Source organism: Solea senegalensis, linkage group LG18 (assembly GCF_019176455.1).
Source record: "Solea senegalensis isolate Sse05_10M linkage group LG18, IFAPA_SoseM_1, whole genome shotgun sequence".
NCBI classification, from domain to species: Eukaryota; Metazoa; Chordata; class Actinopteri; order Pleuronectiformes; family Soleidae; genus Solea; species Solea senegalensis.
This window is the reverse complement of record NC_058041.1, coordinates 11,478,118-11,498,309: the sequence shown is the minus strand read 5'-3', so window position 1 is coordinate 11,498,309 and position 20,192 is coordinate 11,478,118. Positions and strand designations below refer to the sequence as shown.

Below are 20,192 nucleotides of genomic sequence, written 5' to 3'. Positions count from 1 at the left end.
TTTTCATTTGCACAGATCATAGATCGATCAAAAACACCAATTTGTTGCAATTCCATCCATCATCCAATCTTCTACCGCTTTATCCTCCATATGAGGGTCTCGTGGGGATTATTTTCAAGGCACATAAAGGTCAGTCATACGTAACAACTGCATTATTTGCTTAACTTTTTGATTAACAAGCTTGGAATAGAGATGTTTAAAACGCTGTTTGTGTTCATGACTTTATCACAGATGTTGGCTGAAAGGTCAAAGACACACACGCCAGGTTCACTGCTGAGGAATCAATCTATGATGAAATCCCTGTGTGTGTCTATGTCAGATAGACACACAGTGAGTGAGACTCCACCAAAGGCTTTTTTTGAACTCAGCAAGCTACAAAGAGAGACCCCCCCCTTGTACAGGTCCTGATTCCATGAAGGCAGTCAGCACCAATCTGAGGTACTGTACACCTACTCCTCATTTACTCATTTAATATTTAAGCAAAAACCATTTTGTCAATAATCTCGTATCGGCTTGTTAATCTGTAAACTGACAGACACCTGCTCATTAGGCAGGTAACTATAACACACAATTCAAAACATGGCCTACTAAACTAAATCAATTATCAAACAGGTTGTTATTGTATGCTTTGGCTGTATATCACTCTGTATATTGTACATTAAATGTTATATTGTGCCACTATGTATGTGACTAGCAATTGTCAAATGTCATCGACCGAACACAATCTTCTCCTCTCATGCAGATGCAAATGAAGCTGTGTTTGGTGTGACAGTGAAATCGCACAGGAGCCCCACTGCCTGACTGGATGTTCTGTGATCTACTCTTTACTTAATGAGGTGCCATGTACAGTTTATATAAAAGCGATGACCTTATTAAACTGTGAGTGAAAGGGTGATAGCGGGGGGAACAATAAATGGCGAGGCTGCGTGGAAACTCATCTCGTCTGTAACATCTATAGGACAAGAAAGCAGCATTCTAATTGTGTGGAGATGTATCACTGACTCATGGCTCGTGGCTCAGATCAAGATTGTGCTCCAGAATGTGATTCAGGTGATAAAATTAGAATATTCCTTTAATGTGAAAGCAAATAATTTTTATTAAAGTGATTTGAAAAACAAAAATAAACTCAATACCAGTTATTCCAACACAGTCAAACAATTTAAATTAATATTTTAAGAGAAACTGAATATTAGCCCTTTTTTTTTTTTTTTATTATTATTCAAACCATTTTCTGGAGTCCACTTCAAGCTCTCTCTAAACCCTGCTCTTGTTATTCTTTCCCTTTAACTCAATTTCTGACAGCCAATTCAATTAGGCTGGATATGTGTGGGTGTGGAAAAAAAAAAGGCAGCGTGACAAACTCTGAAGATGGATGGCAACCTTTGCTTCACCATTAAAATCACAATTGTGTCGCACTGACTCGCCATTCATTGGCATATTACCAGCGGCGGCAAAATGAACACAGCTCGGACTCCAGCGACAACGGGGTCACAACTAATCAACTTTCTGGGAAAACAACGTGCACACCAGCCTTTGGCTTTGGTCTGGCTGTGGTGGAGACCACCGGAAAAAATTATGTTAAATTCAGCTAAAGGCAGAAAGAGTCTAATATGTGTTTCATTTTCCAAAGAGAAGGCACGGTGACTCATCGGCCACCTGACCTTAACGGCAGTCTGTGGGGACATGTTGTCTGGCCAAGTGGCTGTCAGAATCATCGGGTGCCAGGGAGCCGCTGACCTGTTGGTAGATGAAGGAGTAGAGGCTGACGTCAGGGCGCCGGCTGAGGCAGCTCCTGCACACGGAGCTGTAGTACTCCCCCAGGAGATCATACACCTCTCCTATGACGGAGAAAAAGAGATTGTATTTTAGGGGTGATAAAGAAAATGGAATAATTGATATATTGTGATTAGACAAAGTGGACACTCTAAATAGGTATGAGAGTGGATGGTTGCTTGTCTCTATGTGTCCCTGTGATGGACTGGCAACCTATCAAGTGTATGACCCCGCCTTTTGCCCAATGTCAGCTGTGATTGGCACCAGCGCCACACGTAACCCTCATGTAGAGCAGTAGAAAATACTTTTTTTTATTGATCATTTCATTTTGGTTTAAAGAGGGTGAACAAAATTCCGACTATCAAATCACAGTACTTGCAATACAAATTGTTGTCTAACCTCACCACAGTGGACTGATATGACAGCAAGGAAAATGTGTTATTAGTTGTGTCATGGGTTCAAATACTTTTTTGACATAATCCTGTGTGGAAATACTGACAGATAGTGTACAAGATTAATTAAGGCACAAAATGAATATTCAGTGGCGTAAACACAGCTGCGTATAAACAGGGAGCATGCGGGATGGTTGTTTGCCTCACCAACACTGAGGCTTCTCCGAGTGAGGAAAGAGTGCATGTTGTGGACATCTGTCATGAGCTGGCTGTCACCAAAGGTGAAGTAGGCGACATCTCGACCCGCCTCAGCAGCTGCCAGCATCTGGAGGAGAGCTGCAGGAAAAGACACGGGTGTTAAAACTCAACAGCACGAGAGACTGAAACTCTGCATTGAAACGTGGCTTCTATTTTCTAGATTTGCTCTGTAATCTTCTCCTTTAGAAACACACTTCAGTTTAATGTAACGGGGTCTCTGTGTGTGCAGCTTGTACAGTAAAGGGTAAATAATCGGAGGAATAGGCCTCACCCCCACTGAGAACCCTGGATTAGTTACAAAGAGAAGCCAGGTCTGGCCCCAGAGAGCTGTGAATATTTTAAGAGACTGGAAACATGTCTGCTGATTAATGAAGGTTGGGACGGTGGCAAGTTAATGAGCAAAACTGAATCAACATTTTCAGGACTAAGCTGAATATGTCAGCAATTTTCTCCCCTCCCCCTTTCTATTGCAAGTGCTTTCTACAAAAAAGTAGGCGACAATTAAAGAATAAGTGACTGTGAGAGGCCACAGAAGGTAAACCGAGGGGGAGATCAGCATCTGAATCACGAAAGCTCCTCCCAGGAGGCATGTCATTAAGCAGACAGTAGGTGAGTGTGCCTATGGAGGGCTGTGTCTTGCTTCACCTAATTAACAAATACGCAGCAACATATACACATAGGAAGAAGGTGAGACGCAGAGCTAGAACCGCAAACTGTTATCCTTCGGCTCTCTGCTCAGTGACAGTGATACAAGGCACAGACAAAGTGCTGTGACTGATTGATGGACCTGAGCAGGCGATCAATTCCTCTATTAATGAAACATATTAACTTTGTCATTTGATCAATAAGAGGAAGGCAGCGAATAGGCTTTAAGTAAAGGAATGCACTCCCGGAAGACAGATGGATGCCCACACTGATCTGCTGGAGCTTTTCAATCAGAAAGAGAGGGACTGCCTGGACTGCAAAGTGTGCAAAAATGATCAGATCGTGTTTCTCCAAAAGACGGAAGAGTTACGCCAGTGTTTACCTTTAAGTCGTGTGTCACCTCCAAAAACTCCACAGCCCCAGTTTCCTGTTGCCACTGCTGCAAGGTTCTGGCTTTGTTCCTCGGGACGAGCAAAGCCACAATACGCCTGAATGATGACAGAGTAAAAAGAGAGTTGAAGGCAGTAAATCAGGTCAGGGAATTAAACACAATTTGACATGATAGGACAAGTGTTCTGTAGCAAAGGGATAAGCACGTCATAAAACAGTCACTATTTTACACTCAGTTCATGTAGTTTCACATAATTGTTATTTTGAGAGTCAAATGACAACGTTCATGTTCCTAACAGTCTGGTCACTGAAGTTAAAGTAGCAAACATATAAAGATGCAAGTGAGAACACAGAGTCATAATAACTGACCGTGTGTGAAAAACACAGTAGATACCGGGTGTATTTGTCTTCATTGTTTCAGAATAATCTGCAAAAACTGCATGTCAGTAACCAAGAGAGTAAGACTTACATGGGTATAATATAGATGCAGATGGTGATGTTTTTCCATCATCGTTACACAGTTTTAATATTAATATTTAATGACAACTTTAAGGGCAAAGCACTGCACTTTAGGGTTCTTAGCAACAAGTAATGAACATGCTACAAATTTGTGAAATATGTTTAAATTAGAAAATCAAATGAAACAAACAGAATTCAATTGGCTTTACAATAAACAAACAAAACTATGAATGAACCTGGGTGTCTTAGGGTCACACTACTGTCGTCAAATGTAAATGTTATATCGAAGGCAAAGTAACAAAAGTCATTTCTTGTGCTTGACATTATCATTCAACAAATGTTGTGGCTTTTACATTTTTATACTTTTATACATGGATGGACAAATTGTGCATGGCCAGGTGCATGTCATGCACATGTTATATCATTGTAAAGCAGCACAAAGATTTTAGGTGCACCGGACGTTTATTTTCAAGTCGCAGATGAAGTAAATTGTGAAAATGAATTGTAAGAGCCCCTCCTCCTCCTCCTGACTGGTCATAAATTCTCCATGTGAAAGGGCAGACATGACAGTCAGCTAAACAACATTGGAAACAGGATTGATCTTCATGTTGGTGCATTCCTCACACCCCTGTCAGAGTTGTCAAACTCCTCCATGCTTTGTGACAGCAGACTTGACAACATTAACATCTTGATTTTCTATTACAAATGAGCATCTCTGACTGAAATAACGGCACATAGGGACGGAGTCCTATTAACAAGATATGTGTTATGTAAATGTTAATAATTGAGATTAATCGCTCAAAGATCAATTATGTTCATTAAAATTCATTCTGGACCTAATGGACAGTGTAATGAATAAAATGAAGCTTATTCTCCACATGTATGACGATTCATCAGTCTGTATGACACACACATGACACTCATCTATGAATGAAATATTTACACAGAGAAAAGTAAACATGAGTCAGTGTGTCTGTTGACATTTGTGCTGAGACTGTTTTCCAATTATTTATGAGACTGATTCACTCCAAAATCACAAGATAAGGATATCCCTGGAGAGATTAAGAGATGAGGCGATATCCCCAAAGAAATCCAGAGTATGTATTGTAACATGCATGAGTAAAGAAACCAAACAGGGAGACAAGAAAGTAAAACACAAATCAAGTGGGAAAGAGATTAAAACCTTGTTAAGTTCTCGGTTGATTCTCTGTGGACTAAATTGTTCCAGAAAGTTCCTGAATTGCAGCGCATCGATGGCGACAATCTCTGTGCATCTTCTCTGCCAGTCGTCTCTGAAAATAATCGACACAACAAAACTGGGGTTAAGTCAAATACAGCGTCAATTTCTTGTTGTTCTATGTCAGAAATAATAAGCATGGGGGAAAAAAATTAGAGCAATGGAGGCAAATTTATTTGCGTAGCATATTTGAAAAGCAAGACAATTAAAAGTGCTTTTCACAAGATAGATAGATCATTTCTTGTTAAGAAATAAATAGAGCTGTGTAAAAAAGAACAAGTATCTTAGTAGTATTGGTACTTTTAGAGTGGATTAGCCATTTTCAAAAGAAAATATTTACAGCATTAATCATCCCCTCTAGTCTGAAAAAATGTATTAGAATCACAAATTAAAGCTCATCATCTTTGCTGGAATTAGCTCTTAACAGTTAGGTCATTTTCGCCAAATTAAATAGGTTTTATTCTCAAGCGACCATGAAAAATTGATGTCAACCCATGTCCGAATTAAAATAGTGGATTGACCAAATGACAACTCACCTAATATGCAATTAATTAAGGCTTTTTAAGAACCCTACCTTGGAGTGGTGTCTTGGTGGCTGCTCTTCCACTGGTAGGTCTGAGCGTAGCCTGTGTATTTGCTGTACTGCTCTGTGCCTGGTGGTTGAAGCAAATGTGGATATTGGTCACACACTACAACAAAGCATGAACATATGAATCTTCATTTTTTAAACATGGTCAAGCTTAAGATTGCCTCCATCTATGAAAGTGAGGTTGAGTCCAAAGGATTTCAATTGTGGTGTAACGATCCCCCATGTAAATACAATCGATGCGTTTTGATTTGATTAGATAGAGATTAATGGCTTTGGAGGAGACTGACATTGATATTTAATTAGCGGTGGAGAAAATATGCTAAAAAATAATGTCTAAGTGTTCGTAAATACTTTTATACAAAGTTCACATAGTCATATGAACAGCAAAGAAGGGAAATTCTAAAATGAGACATACAACAAGTGGTTTTCAGAGAGTTTCGTCTAAAGTATTTCTGCCTCGTGTGATTGGCTAAAACAAGAGCAGCTGTCTTCTGATAAATGGAAGGTCAAGTTATCCCCCAACCCCATTCAAAACGACCACCAGTCCACAGAGTGCACTCAGCACAGTCAAACAAATGAGGCCACATATTAACTTCCCATTCATTAGTGCTCATTAGTACCTGGCTGTCAAGAGCTCTCTGTGAACTGCTTCACGCCATAAAGCAACTAAACCAGGGGATTAGTAGTGTGTGAGTGCTTTGGTCAGCAGATATTAGGAGGTGCACATGGGGGAGCAAATCACAAGAGAGGACTCCACTTGACAGGCATTACACTAATTATCAGAGCCTCCCTCTCAAATCTTGTCCGGCCCAAATTAGACACTGAATAATCGTATCTACAGTTCAACAGTATGCTACTGACAGATAACTCATACCAATCATAAAAATATCATATCTCTGCTGTCTGTAAAAGGAAAAATCATAAATGTTTTTGTTTCCTATTTGTATCCTCACTAATAGCTACTCTTCCTGGAGTCCACACACAATACGTAAAATATAAAGACAGAGCATACCACGTTTAAAATAGCTACAAACCTACTGACATTATGAGTAGTTCAAATATATTTAAAGTGATGTTAGAAATGAGAGTGTAAACCATGTAAAGTAAAAGTAAAACCAAGTGAACTTGTGTTTACGACACAGACAGCCGACCTTTACAGTTTCTCCAAAAATATCGTACTCTATGACTACTATACAGCTGTATTTGCATCTGAAAGGAACAACCTTCAGGAACAATAAAACATTATGCTTTTGACCCGTTTGTCATTTAAATATCATTTGTGATGGGAAGCCGATAAATGTTGGCCCAGAAAATATGTGTGTGATGATTAGGAGCTTGTTTCATTCATGTGCAAATTTATGAAAACAAATATTTGTGGCGGATTAAAGGCAGCAAAAACGCCAGAGGCACCTCTCAAGTACTGCGTGTAAAGATCACAGCATAGTTTGAGACACAGATCAAGGACTATTTGAAAGTGTGAAGCAACTAATTACGCTTATACAGTATGGTAGATATGACATAGCAAAGTTACATAAAAATGTCCCTGAATCCAGTTTCTTCTTCTTGTGTTGAACTTACATCGTCTTTACTGGATAGTACGTCCAACAATAAATCACATTATCTGTGATACTATATATAGATTTGACCACACACAAGCAGCCAGATACCCAGCAATCAAGGAAAATTCAATTTGGCCCGGGCACTCTTGCAAATTTCAGTGCAGAAGTAAAGGTCCATTAGCTTCCCTTCTGTATGCCAAAACATGTCACAGGGGAATATAATTCATCACATACCCACAGTGCAGCAAAGACTTGGACTTTTACAACAAGAACAGCAGATATGGGCCAGGTTTAATAAAGATGATGGAATGGAAGAGTCCATTAGTGGAGCGGGTCTGAGGCAGGTCTTCCTGCTATAATTAATTCTGCGCCACTGTAATAACGTTAAGTGGCGTAAGTGGAGGTGCAGTAGATGGCTGGCAAGAAGTCTGAAGGTGACTCCAGCGAGAGGACGGACCTGCTATAGTGATTGGTCAGCCGGAGGGCGGAGGCTCTGTTGCGTCACTTCATGTACTAATTCACTTGTTCAGCGGTGCTAAGGCATTTCATCTATTTATGTCCGTCTGACAGGAATTTGCTTTGTCATAGTGGTTTAAGTCATGGCCTCTTGCACTAGAGGCTTTTAAACTTTTAAACTACTTTCATTCTTAGTTTAAAAATACTTTTAAACTAAGAATGAAAGATCTGGAGGCTGATTCCCTCAGATGGAAATTTTCTGTTGATAATTATGTCTGTAACGTGGTGTTTTGTTTGTGCTGCTGCCCGTCCTGGACAGGTCTCCCCTGGAAAAGAGGTCCTTAATGTCTTAACATAATGTGAAGCAACAAAAACATAGGTCATCTATAGTAGGAGAGGCCTAACCAAACAATCAAGTTTTCTTCAGTTTTCATTGAAGACAACCAAGCAGGCAAAACAAATACACACAAACAGTCTTAGACACACAAAAAAAGGAGCCAGACAGTCTCCATCAACCTCCTGCTGGGGCTCTGTAAGGCAAGCTCTTGTTACTAGGTCTGCTCGCCTGTCCCAATCTTGTTGCAACCACTCAATACTGAAATACATGGGAACAGAAAGACCCGACAGAGCAATCAAGAAAGCCCAATCTTCGACTCCCAGCTGACTCAGAAGTAAATGTTTGACAAGGACAAACACAGAAAACAAGGTAATTGCCATGAACAAGTCAAACCAGGATGGGGTAAATTGAAGCTGTGCGATGTGCACTCCATGCTGTGTTCGTCAAGGGAAACACTCGTGTTTTTTCTGTCAAATTACAGGTCGAGCATTAGAGAAGTCAACTTTATCGTTCTCTTTACATCAAGTGGACTTAATCATCAGGATTCCTTCTGTGAAATTATGATTTATAAGGTGTGAGACTTTCTGATCACTAACCTGTGATAATCAAGCATTCGTTATGGTCCAGGGCTTCGGTGAAGAGGCGAGAAACGATGAGCTCAGGATTGATCAGAAAACGGATTTCCTCCTGAACCAGACCAGAACTGGTGACTCCCCCTCCCACAAACTGATTGGCGAAATCCACCTGCAAATCAAGACAGATGAAAGAGAATTTACACAGTGAATAACCCTCTCCACCTTTGCAGATTGTTTTGCCAATAAGCGTGTATTCCTGTGAAAGGAAACAACAGACAACACAAAATGGATGCAACTCAGTAAACATTTTCTTTAACTAATACATAGCTTCCCTTTGGACAGCATGAAGGAAACACCTTGTGAAAGGGTTATAGCCCTTTTTTTTGTTTGTTCCAGACAAGCTGATGGGGAGGGTGAGCCCAAGGTGCTCCTATTACTCAGACATCTGTCCCCAATGCCAAAATGAGCTCCACTCAGGAGCAGCACTTCAGTGTGCTTCTGCCTGGAGCAAATATCGAAACAAGAGTGAAGAAAGCATCACCCTCCAGTCATAACATGCTGCTAAATTGACTGGTGACTGATATCTGCAATATCTTTTACTGAAGGTGTTCTTTCGGGTGCACGGATCTGTGGGTGACATTGATTCACTTGTTTATTTTTGTCCAGTTTATGATTCAAAGAAAAACACACGCATCTCAACGTTTGCGAATAGACGTAGACGTGACGACCCATTGCTTTAGTCTGAAAGCAGCCACGTGGAACATATGTATAATCCAATTTCAGGACTGACAGTTGTGGTTCACTGGACTGCAGAAGAGCACAGAGCAACCCCATCACAACGACGGGCAGAGGGGGTTAAGGTCTGAGAGCAGATCTCCCCAAACTGGTCACTCAACTCTGGGACAGCAAGTCGGCCTCAAAAGTCCGCTTTGACAGGCTGTCAGCAACCCCCACCCCCCAGCAGAGCATCCATCAATCCAGGCCACAGTGTTCCCCCGGAGCTGGCCATGTGTGCACATCAACTGTCAGCTTGTGGCAACTGGAGGCAAACAAAAGGTGAAAGGCAAAGCGGGCCATCCTGACGGAAGCATGGCCGACACACTGAGAGGAAGAGGCTCAGGGGCCTCGACCCCGGTCCCGCCACACACTCCCTCCAACTTGTCACAGACTCCCTCAAAGGCCTTTTCTGCAGTAGTAAGCAATCTGGGTGAAAGACTCCGAAATGAAGCAACTCAGTGACTGACAAATACAAGGCGGAGTTTATCTCCAGCTCAGAGAAGTAAAACAACAAAACCCAGTATATTGAAGCCCCTTTAAATCACACCATCATGCAGTCTTTCAATTAATGACCAACTACATCATACTTGTCTGTGAGTCTTACCTGAAGCATTCCATACCCATCATCCTCTATGGTTCCCTCACATGTAATGTGGAGCCTCGTGAGCAGAGCCTCTGAGCTAAAACAAAGAATAAATTGTGATCCAGTTATCGACTGTGGGTAAGATGGATCTTTAATTGCTTCCAAACAGTTTACTGAATTAAGACTATTGGCAGAAACATTTTAAAAACTACAGCTACAATGTTCTTTTACTGTTGGTTGTAATTGAAGTGTCAATATACTGCACCTTTTCCAATTTAAGGGTTTGTCCAAACCTTTTCTTGTGAATGTTACAAGTCCAGTAGGCCCTGAAAAGAAAAAAAGTAAACATTTTAAAAATCCAATTACGGCATTTTTTTAATTAAAATTAAATTCGAACACCTACTTTGCTCAGTGACACTTTTGAAATAGCACATCAGGGTTTTTAGCTTCTCAATCTTCTTCAAAGAGGATCCCTCAAACAGCCTGAGGAAAAAGAGTGCATTTTAATTCCCTTAAACTGTACTGTTTCACAAAAATAAAATCAAAATTAAGATTGTACATATATATATCATAGCCAACCACCATCAAAATGCTACAGACAAGACCCGCACAAATTGCTCTCTGTAAAACCAGTGTCAAAGAGGCACAAGAGCTCTACTTTGGCCATGTGAGTTCAGTCATGCTTTAACTTGAATAGCCTGATATGAATGAGTTCATCTCTCACTCAGCCTCTCTTTCAGTCACTAGCCGATTATGTCGCAGCTCCTTCACTGTTACAACAATGGAGGTGCCTCGGGCTCGCCATCACAGAGTCACACTTGTGCCACATCACAGCACTCGCATTAAAAAAAAAAAAAAAGGGAGCAGAGAAGGAAATGCTGCTCCCTCCTTGGGGATACATTAAGAAGCCCTGTGTCCCTTTTAAGCAACAGAGTCCTCAGGAGGCAAAAAGTGAGTCCCTATGAAAAGTAACACACAAAAGCATACAGACAAAAAAAAAAACTTCCGCATGTGAGTTGTAGTCGGTGGATTTGAATGCACTTACAGACCAACATCTTCCCCTGAAGCAAACTTTGGAAAGCCACAAGCCACAATAACAAAAAAGTAATTTCATGAGAGTGGAATGAAATAAGGATAAAAAGGTTGATGCACCGAGGGCCCTTCAGGGACTAAAAACTCATTCATCGAAGTCAGCTTCTGCATTCATTTTTTTCTTTTTTGTCAACATGGCCTGTAGAAACAATTGCACGTTGTGCAGTCCCCTGGGCCACTGGAGAGAGGCAGGCTTTTAGTAACAAATAGCACCATGGTCCTCATGGAATACAGAATTAATACACAACTACATAACATCTTTACCGCCCCCAAGAGATGTGCAGGAAGCTGTGATGTAACTCAGACAAAACTGACTACAGTGGGTGACCACACTTAAAATCATGAAGTTTTGATGAATACTTGGAATGACAAATGAATGAGAAGGAAAAACAAAACTGTAAAATACCAATATGTTTGAGCTAAATCCAAATAAGAAATATGCAGATGAAAAGCTTTCACTTTATATCATTTACTTATCTTGAGATTGTTTTTAGGAGATGATGAAAATTACTAAAAGGTTTGAAAGTCACAGAATATAGAGAAAAGGCAATAACTAATTCCTTCTCACATCAAGTTGGTGATCCGGTACGAGTGTTACCGACAGGCTGAAAAGATGACGGCAGCTTTTCGTTCTTGTCATAGCCAAAAACCTTCACGTGAATGAAATTCTGATGCGATGAACTCTGCTACAACCTTCTGAAAAACAGCCAATGGCCTTCACCATTGTCAAAAGCAGCCATCTGAGTCAGTGTTAATCTAATTCCCTCCTCCATTTAGGTAATTACACTATGATGCCAACAGAGATGGGGGGGGACATGACTGAGAAGAGATCCGCACACTGATTTTGCATGACACTACCCAGACCACCTGTCTCGCCACTGAAAGTTTGCAGGGATACAAATAATTGAATAAATACAGCACATATCTAAATGTACTGCATCTGTATGCGAAGACGCAGGACTATTTAGTGCAGGCTTATCCTCGTGCCTCCTTGATAAAAGGGTTGACTCCCATGTGAACCTCCTCTTCAATGTCCTCTTTGTTGTCTACTCATACATTTTATGTGAACCATGTAAATTCACCTGCTTATTGTACTCTGTTTCAAGTTATAGAAACGCATGTATCCTTTTTGAGACGATACACAGCTGAGGTCAATGTGAGATTGATCGCTGTCTCTGATCGCTGAAGCATATACAGTAGTGCCCCCTCATGGAAAAGAGACTGGTTGTCACGATAGTGTTGTTTTGCACCTTTAAAGATCATGAGTCAGTGTCACTTCCCTGCATTACCTGACAAAGTTGATGTCCGGGTAGTTGCTGTACTCACTCCTCCTAAAGCTGCGTCTCGGGAAGGTGCAGAAAAAGGCATTGGCGAGCAGACACGCCACCTGCTCCTGAGACATGGTGATGGAGCAGTCCATGCCTCTCTTGAGGAGGGGGATCGGCTGGAGGAGGAACAGACAGATGACCACGGAAGGTCAAAATAATTTGTTTTGTCAATTTGTTAAACGAGATGTTGAAGTGCGCTGCATAAACAAACTCACTGTGCACCACTCTACCCTTCTTGAATCAGCCATCCTAATTACAATCAAGGCTCTTGATGCTCACAAGTGATCCATACCCCCAAATAAAGGTTTTTTATTTGTACATAAACAGTAAATCTGTGTAAGCAATATTGTAAAGACAATAGAAAAAGCCTGTTGCTTTTTGGCGAAAACTAGACAGCATCAATGATAGATAATACATTTGAAACCATTTCATACAGTTTCTGTTTTTGTCTTTTTTGAATATTGTATTTGGGTACAATCGTGAGACTTATACAGTTTCTTTTCATACAATCATTTCAACTTTAACTATAATTGCATTGGAAAGGTGTTTTTACTTGTGTGCATGTTATATAGAACACCCAGAACCCTCATAATGAGACCTTCTGGCTGCATATATGTGCCAAAAAAAATACATATATCAATAAAACACCTGATAAATGACCATCAATAGCTAAGTGCCTTGACCTCAACATTTTTACTGCCATTTCACAAGATTATTTGTCAGGCTGCGACCTTTGGGATTAACCTGCAGCCATGATCTACTGCGTCACAGACCAGTGAGTCAGAGTTCATTGGTTAGTGATGGCTGTTACCTTGGTACAGAGCTCAGATGCTCTCAGTGCTAATTGTACCATGTCTGGCAGCAGGGAGTCAAACAGATGTTCAGCAGCATCAGGCTCCAGGACCTTGGAGAGAGCAAGAGATCTGTTTGTTGTTTTGCCACAAATCTCAGCTGTGACAGTATTAGCTGTTTGTATTAGATTGTGATGATTAAAATGGACAGACATAAACCAGTTAATCTAGAATTATATAGAGGAACACATATTAATGAAAAAGTACATATTTGGATAAAATGATCTGTTATTTTCTCAAATTTAACAACATAACCAGCAAATGGTACCACAGACAAATGTTAAACAGCTCAGGAGGGGAAAAAAATGCTCACTATTGTTTTATCTTTGACCCTTAACCCTTTAAAACCAAGTGTATCGCTGACAACACGTTTGCACAAGCACACTCTGCATTACTGTAATCTGAAAATCTGGCCTGTTTTTGCACATTGAGAGACAGAGAAACATTTAGAGACCCAAAAAAATGTTTGTACTAAAAAAAGTTTTATACTGTTCGTGTACAACTACAGTGCTTTTTTCTGAATAAAACTTTTTGGTTTTCTCCATTCTAAATTGTTAATACACCATTTTAACATGTAGTAAATCATAAATAACTGCCATATATTCAAAGTTATTCTGGAAAAATGGGCAGAAGCACTTAAATACAGGACATTGCCTGGTCCTTCTATGGTTAAAAAAGTCCAGGCAGAAAGTTTGAGGGTTAGGTGTTAAAGGGTTAAAAAGGAAGGTGAAAGATATGGCTTTAATACACCTTTTTTGAGAGATTCATTTATGATAATATCACAAGAACCAAATATTTGAGTGATACATCACGCTGTCTATGCTGAGCAACAACATAGACAATATACTATACTACCCATATTTACACCATGTTGGCTACAAAATGTCACACTGATCAATCACAAAGCAATTCCATCAAGGTTGCAGGGCCATGCCAGCTGATTAAACAGTCTTCCTGAACGGATGCAAATGACTGGAATAGACGACTGGAACAGAAAAGACAGTGTGTTCCCAGGATAAGGAGCCTTGACTGTTGATTTAGCCCAGGACATTTATATTATAGCTAAGGAACCCTGACTAAACACTGTCATAAGTAATGACCTAGGTGACATCATAAACTGCTCCTATGGGCGTAATAAATGAAGGCAGTTGACAGGGCGAGATGGCGGATATAGCTGAAGTAGTATAAGCCGAGCTCTTTAAATCAGCAAAAGACAGTGCATCAAATCAACTGATCTAACTCTCTGTATGACATGATACCGGTCTGTAAGTCACAGCAAACTGACAAAGTAATCAAGCAGGATTTGAGGGTGTGGACAGTGAGAAACCACAGATTTAACACAATGCTCCTGCATCTATTCCCCGCAGCCCTGAGGCAGCGAAGCAAACTGTTTTACTGCATCAGTGGATGTGTGACCATGTAAAAATAAAAGACCTGCATGCTCATAACCGTAAATACAGCACTGGTCTGGCTTGGAGAAAGAGACATGAACAAAAGTGATGCTGTCTGTCAACGGCTTTTTTCAGATATTCATAAGGAGCGAGTGCGGAGATGAATATTCAGTGGAGGTGGCCAGCCAGTCACTCTGTGCCATTCATGTCTACTTTTCTCTGACACTCAAAATCATCCAGCTACAGAGTCTCCAATCTGGCCTCTCCAGGGGAAGTAACAAAGGGAGAAATGTGGTAGAAAACATTGCACTGTTTGCTCACAGTTTTTTGTGTTGCACTTGAAAAATATCAAAAGGAACAGACATGGTGTTATAGTCACAAGTTTTAGTGTATTTCCTGAACCACCAATGACAGCATCACACAATCTCCATTTCAATCAACATAACTGTATGATCAAATATTTAATATAATAAGCTACAAGCCATGTGACAGCACATTTCAAATCTAACTCCATTTCTATAGATGGTACTTGACATTTCACAGTCTGACCATAATCTAATTTTTCCACAGAATCCAGCTTCGACAACAGAACTTGGCCTATGGCTAAAGCCTCTTAACATGTTCAGATTTGATCTAATAAAACTCCCATTCTAATATGATTTATGGCATACAATTGGAAAACAATTGATTCAATAGCACAAGGCTGGAGTAAAGCACTCTGTGATATAAAGCAAGCCATTTTCATTTCTGACAAGTTAGTAAATATGACCTTTTGGCAAAAGATTAAATTATTTCTCTACTCTCACTTTGCCTCTGAATGGCTTCAACATTCTGCTGCACAAAATCCATTATTGTTCTTGTGCAAAAATGACAGAACCACGTTTGACATACTGGCATCAAATGCACTTTTTTCCTTAAATGTAAGATATCACAGATCATGACACTGGTGTAGTCTAGATGATGCTATCCCAGCACACACTGCTGCCATTCTATAAAGAGAAAATGGTTCAGTCTTATAGGTGTTATTGTTTATTGTTGTTAAATCAAACAATCATGTCACAACATGGCACATCTCGCCAAGTGCAATATTCCCATTCCCTTCATGAACCAGACAATAGTGCAGCCCTGCTTGATTCTCTACACATACAGGATACTGCAGAGTGCATCAAGACAACAGATGATGGATGGCCTCCAAATGAGACTGGAGACACACTGACAACTCTGAGCAATGACCAATGAACTAAGAGCAACAACTAAACAACTGTGAACTAACAGGGCGCTGACTATCATGACGCAATTCAGGCCTATTTTCAACCCCCGGCCTGTAAAGAAAATCACTTAGCAGGAGCCCAAAAAGAACTGTAAAATACAACCTTTGAATCTGATTAAGTCAAATCTAATCTGGTCTTAAATAAGACATTTGTATCGTGGCGCCTTTTACAAATTAAAAATATTATCATCAGTAACTAACGAGCCATCTGCACCTCCACTGACCTGAGCTCTGTGAGCAGCACCAACACTGGTGTATGATGCCTTCTGCTGGGCAGTTAAGTGCCATCATTGGGCGGCTGATAATCATGCAGTTAAGCATTTAATGTCTTCAACTTGTGTTCCCATCTGTGATTACATATCAGCAAGCCAATATAATTTCAATTAATCTTCTCAATGACTAGAAAATTGGATTTTTGAAAGCATAACATCTGGGTTAACTGAAATTCATAAAATATCAGTTATGGTGACAGTCGTGGATACTGTTGCTTACCTTAGTGCCGTACAAATTAAATGCTGTGAAGTCCCATTTCTTAGCATTTGAGGGGCTGTATTTTAGTACTGCATTCTGTAACCAATTTGAATATCATATTAGAATGCCTGGCAAAAATGTTCTGAATGAAATTATTAAGTGACAAAATACAAGGTTTTTAAATAAATATGAGACAAGTGTCACATAGTCCGTTGGCAAATGGTGCCATCTTGTGGTTTTGATTGGTAACAACTCAAATTCACATCACATTCAGTGGAAAATAAGGATTAAGTAGCAAAAGAACAAAGATAAGAAACTTGCCTTGAACTCAAGTGAAGTAGTAAATTTCTTCTTTAAAGTTTCTTTGATCAACTCCCACCGACTCTTATTCTGCACTTCTTGTGTTTCCTGTGGAAGAACAACTTTAAATAGATCTGCAGGGTGAATTCAGTTCAGGTTTCAAAAAGTTGCATAAACGCAATTAATGCTGTGTTGTTGCGCCCTTTTATTGCAGGACCTCAATGTATTCAAAAAGCTCTGTGCCCCAAAATAAAAGACAAGAAAAATAAAAAGCTTCTCTGACACATAACAGATAATAAGCACCACAGTTTGTAGAATCTATTGACAGAATTACATGTAGTGATATTTCTACACTTTCATAAAAAAAAAACAATTACATTTTGCATTAATATGACTGATATCAAATACAAGTGTACAATTTTACAAAATACTGTAATATACAATGTATGCATCTACATTAAAATAACATGACTTTTAACACTTGAACCAGTACCTCATCTTCAACAGGAAACAGGTTGCTGCTGGAACATGGCATTTTAACATGGACATCATCCCAAGTATCCCTAAACCTAGCAGGATAAGGAACAGGAACTTTGCCTTTGTAAAACAGGTCTGTCTGTCAACAGGAGAGAATAAAAATGACTGACATTAGTACATGCAACACTTCATATTCACAGTAAACATTTATGACAAACTCAAAGAATCAAAATATTGTATCAAAGTATATTGTTGATATTTGTACTTTTTACAAACTTACAAATTATTTTTAAAGCCTGATGAAAATGTATTGTATGTTGCAAATGAGGTTTCCAGATTAAGATGCTCTTTGATAGAAATTGCACAAAATTATCATTTTAATGATATGGTTCAGTTATCCAACTCCATGTTGACCTTGATTTTAAGTAAATACTGGATTTAGTGACAACTAATATGAATATCTGAATACAAGGGCCACCCATTACACAGTGTATCCCATAATACATTCCACATACTAATATAGCATTCCTGTAGCAATTTCTTCTTTAGAAAACTGGTGAGTGAACAGCTGCAAGTTTGTGTGTGCCGTGTAGCTGTAGTGCGTGTGTGTGTTTTGATGAAACCATTTGCTGTACAGTGAATAGTACAAAAAAAAAAAAAAACTGCTCAAACCCTTATCATCACAGTGTGCTGACCAGGAACATCCTTCAGGGGAGGAAGCCGACCACCACATTCAGGCATTCTCTTAAGCTCAGTGATTGGCGTCCCCAGCCATTTAACTCCAGCATATGTGGCTTCCTTTTCTGCACCTTTTTTCTCTGTGGACTGTTTCACTGGAGATGTATCTGGCCTCTTCCGTTTCACAGGCAGACGTGGCGATGAGATCCCCGAAAAGAAATGTGTTATTTTGGTGTTGTGTCTGACAAAGCCCTGTGAGCTTGCTGAGCATGTCTCTATTTCTTGGTTTTCTAATCCTGTGTCATCAATGGGACATACAGGCCCACTGCCTGAAGAATCCTTGGAGGCTGGAGACACTGGACTATCTTCCTCCAGGTCTTGTGGTGTCATGGGCTGGGTTTCTTCATCCATGTTATATTCTGCAGATTTTTCAGCATTTCCACAGTCCACTGACTGAGCTGATGTGCTTTGAAAGGCACCATCAACTGAAAGGTCTACATCATCCTGGGTTTGGCTCACTTCATCTGTATTTAGGTTCTTTTGGGGCTTAACCAACCAATGGTCAAGTGTATTTTTGAGCTTCTGTTGCTGAATGGGTCCAATTCGTTTACAAACAGCATCTGTCTTTACACGTCGCAAACCCCTGGCTCCAGTCTTTGTCTGTAAATCCATTGTCACTGCTGTGTTGATTTTTCTTTCCACTTCATCTATTGTCTCTGTATCACCACATAAGCTTGGCCTGAAAAATAAAATAAAAACAATGATTTCCAGATCAGGAGACTGACATAATAATATTAATTAATATGCCATAAAAGTATTTTCTAAATTAGCTTCAAGAAAATGAGGCAAAGTTCAGTTATTCTACATTAAGAAGATAACGTTATTAGTGTTATTATGAGTTGGAGCATAAAGCATGAAAATAAATTGTATGTGCACTACTCACAATACAACTTGAGCTGACGTCACCTGAGTCGCGTTTGTCCACACTTTCTTGTGTAGTTCTTTCTTCAATAATTTAGCAACACTCTAATATGCAGACATACATGGCACTACTAATTCATAGAGTTCGTAACTGTGCTATTAAATGCTGGGACGTCCTTAATACGTGTGTAATAATACCGGAATAAGGTGTTTTTCTTCAAAAATGTGTTAGCCAGCCATTGTTTATTAGCCTACATGCTAACAATCTTAGGACAAGACACTGCAATTAAAGCGAGCCAAATACTTTACAATAGCGTGTGATCATGCACGAGACCATGACAACTGTTTGTTGAAAATAAATTCAGAGTTTACTATGATAACATCAGTGTTAGAACGCACAATTGTACTTTTTTGTTGACGTTTGACCGCTTGTTCGATGATCAGCGCCCAAACACTTCCGCAACGCAAGTGACGTAACAGCTACTAAAGTAACGCGATAACTTGGGGCTCCTGCCAGACACATGCAAAACATGCAACACTCAGGTCAGACCAGTCATGTGACATTTGGCTTATTGGATGTTGATGTACTGGCAAAAAAGGTAAATAAATTATACAAAAATACAAAAAATGTGAAATTAGACTTATGCAAGAATTTGTTTAATGTTAATCCAGTAGTTTTAACCAACATTTAAAAGCCTGACCTCGAATGTCGATATTTTACATATTCCCCAGCCACTTTATTAGGTACAAATGACACCAAACAAAGTGGAAGGAGTGTTCTGTCCTCCATCATGGTCTTCTGCTGCCGTTGCTTCAAGGTATGATGCACTGTATAAGCAGAAATAATTTCAATTCAGTACATTTTTTCCATGAAGTTGAATTTAAAATAATTATCATAAGACAAAAAAATCAAACAAACGTGAACCACTACACTGAAAGATTTACATTGGGACGAGCTCAATGTATTATATTACTGCGCCACCACTAGAGGGCAGTGAGCTTCCTGACAACCACATGAGCCGGTTGAATCAGGATTTCAGGTGCTGGATGATTCTTCACAGGATTCACGAACCATGGACTTATTCAACACGGCTGTCAAGAAGTGAGGGTCCAGTTTACTGTCACATCATAATAATGACTATAATAATAATTATTATTATGATAATAACTATTATCATAATAGTAATGATTATCATATAATACTAATTATTATTATGAATGCTTTGAAAGATTTCAAAGAAAAATATTTTCTCTGTGACTTTACACATGAGTTAGTAAACGAACCATTATCTACTGCAGTAGAGAACGTACGACATTTCCAAATATTTGAAGTTCACCTGTTCTTTTGTTTCTTTGAGCAGAGCTCCTCCTGCTGGGTGGGTG

General features: G+C 39.6%; 1 protein-coding gene across 2 annotated transcripts; it reads right to left on the bottom strand.

The window, feature by feature from the left end:
• Nucleotides 1-1,212: 1,212 nt before the first annotated feature.
• On the bottom strand, nucleotides 1,213-19,274 carry LOC122759226 (poly(ADP-ribose) glycohydrolase-like). Of its 2 annotated transcripts, none has more exons than XM_044013908.1 (16): nucleotides 18,832-19,274; nucleotides 17,883-18,627; nucleotides 17,227-17,349; nucleotides 16,755-16,841; nucleotides 16,455-16,529; nucleotides 13,262-13,354; nucleotides 12,412-12,566; nucleotides 10,434-10,513; nucleotides 10,296-10,356; nucleotides 10,052-10,127; nucleotides 8,692-8,839; nucleotides 5,729-5,807; nucleotides 5,101-5,209; nucleotides 3,451-3,556; nucleotides 2,373-2,501; nucleotides 1,213-1,838 (listed from the first exon to the last, which is right to left on the bottom strand). In XM_044013908.1, the coding sequence occupies exons 2-16, from the start codon at nucleotides 18,558-18,560 to the stop codon at nucleotides 1,663-1,665; spliced, it is 2,175 nt and encodes a 724-aa protein (XP_043869843.1). In that variant the 5' UTR covers nucleotides 18,561-18,627; nucleotides 18,832-19,274; the 3' UTR covers nucleotides 1,213-1,662. The 2 variants fall into 2 exon arrangements, with proteins under 2 accessions (XP_043869843.1, XP_043869844.1); XM_044013909.1 differs by having other exon boundaries at nucleotides 19,209-19,271.
• Between the last annotated feature and the right edge of the window lie 918 nt (nucleotides 19,275-20,192).

Excerpts from the sequence above, each read along its gene's own strand:
- LOC122759226 (XM_044013908.1), bottom strand. The coding sequence starts at position 18,560 with ATGGATTTACAGACAAAGACTGGAGCCAGGGGTTTGCGACGTGTAAAG. Across the intron at positions 16,530-16,754 it reads CTACTTCACTTGAGTTCAAG|AATGCAGTACTAAAATACAG; the intron begins GCAAGTTTCTTA and ends AATTGGTTACAG. Across the intron at positions 1,839-2,372 it reads TCGGAGAAGCCTCAGTGTTG|GAGAGGTGTATGATCTCCTG; the intron begins GTGAGGCAAACA and ends TCTCCGTCATAG.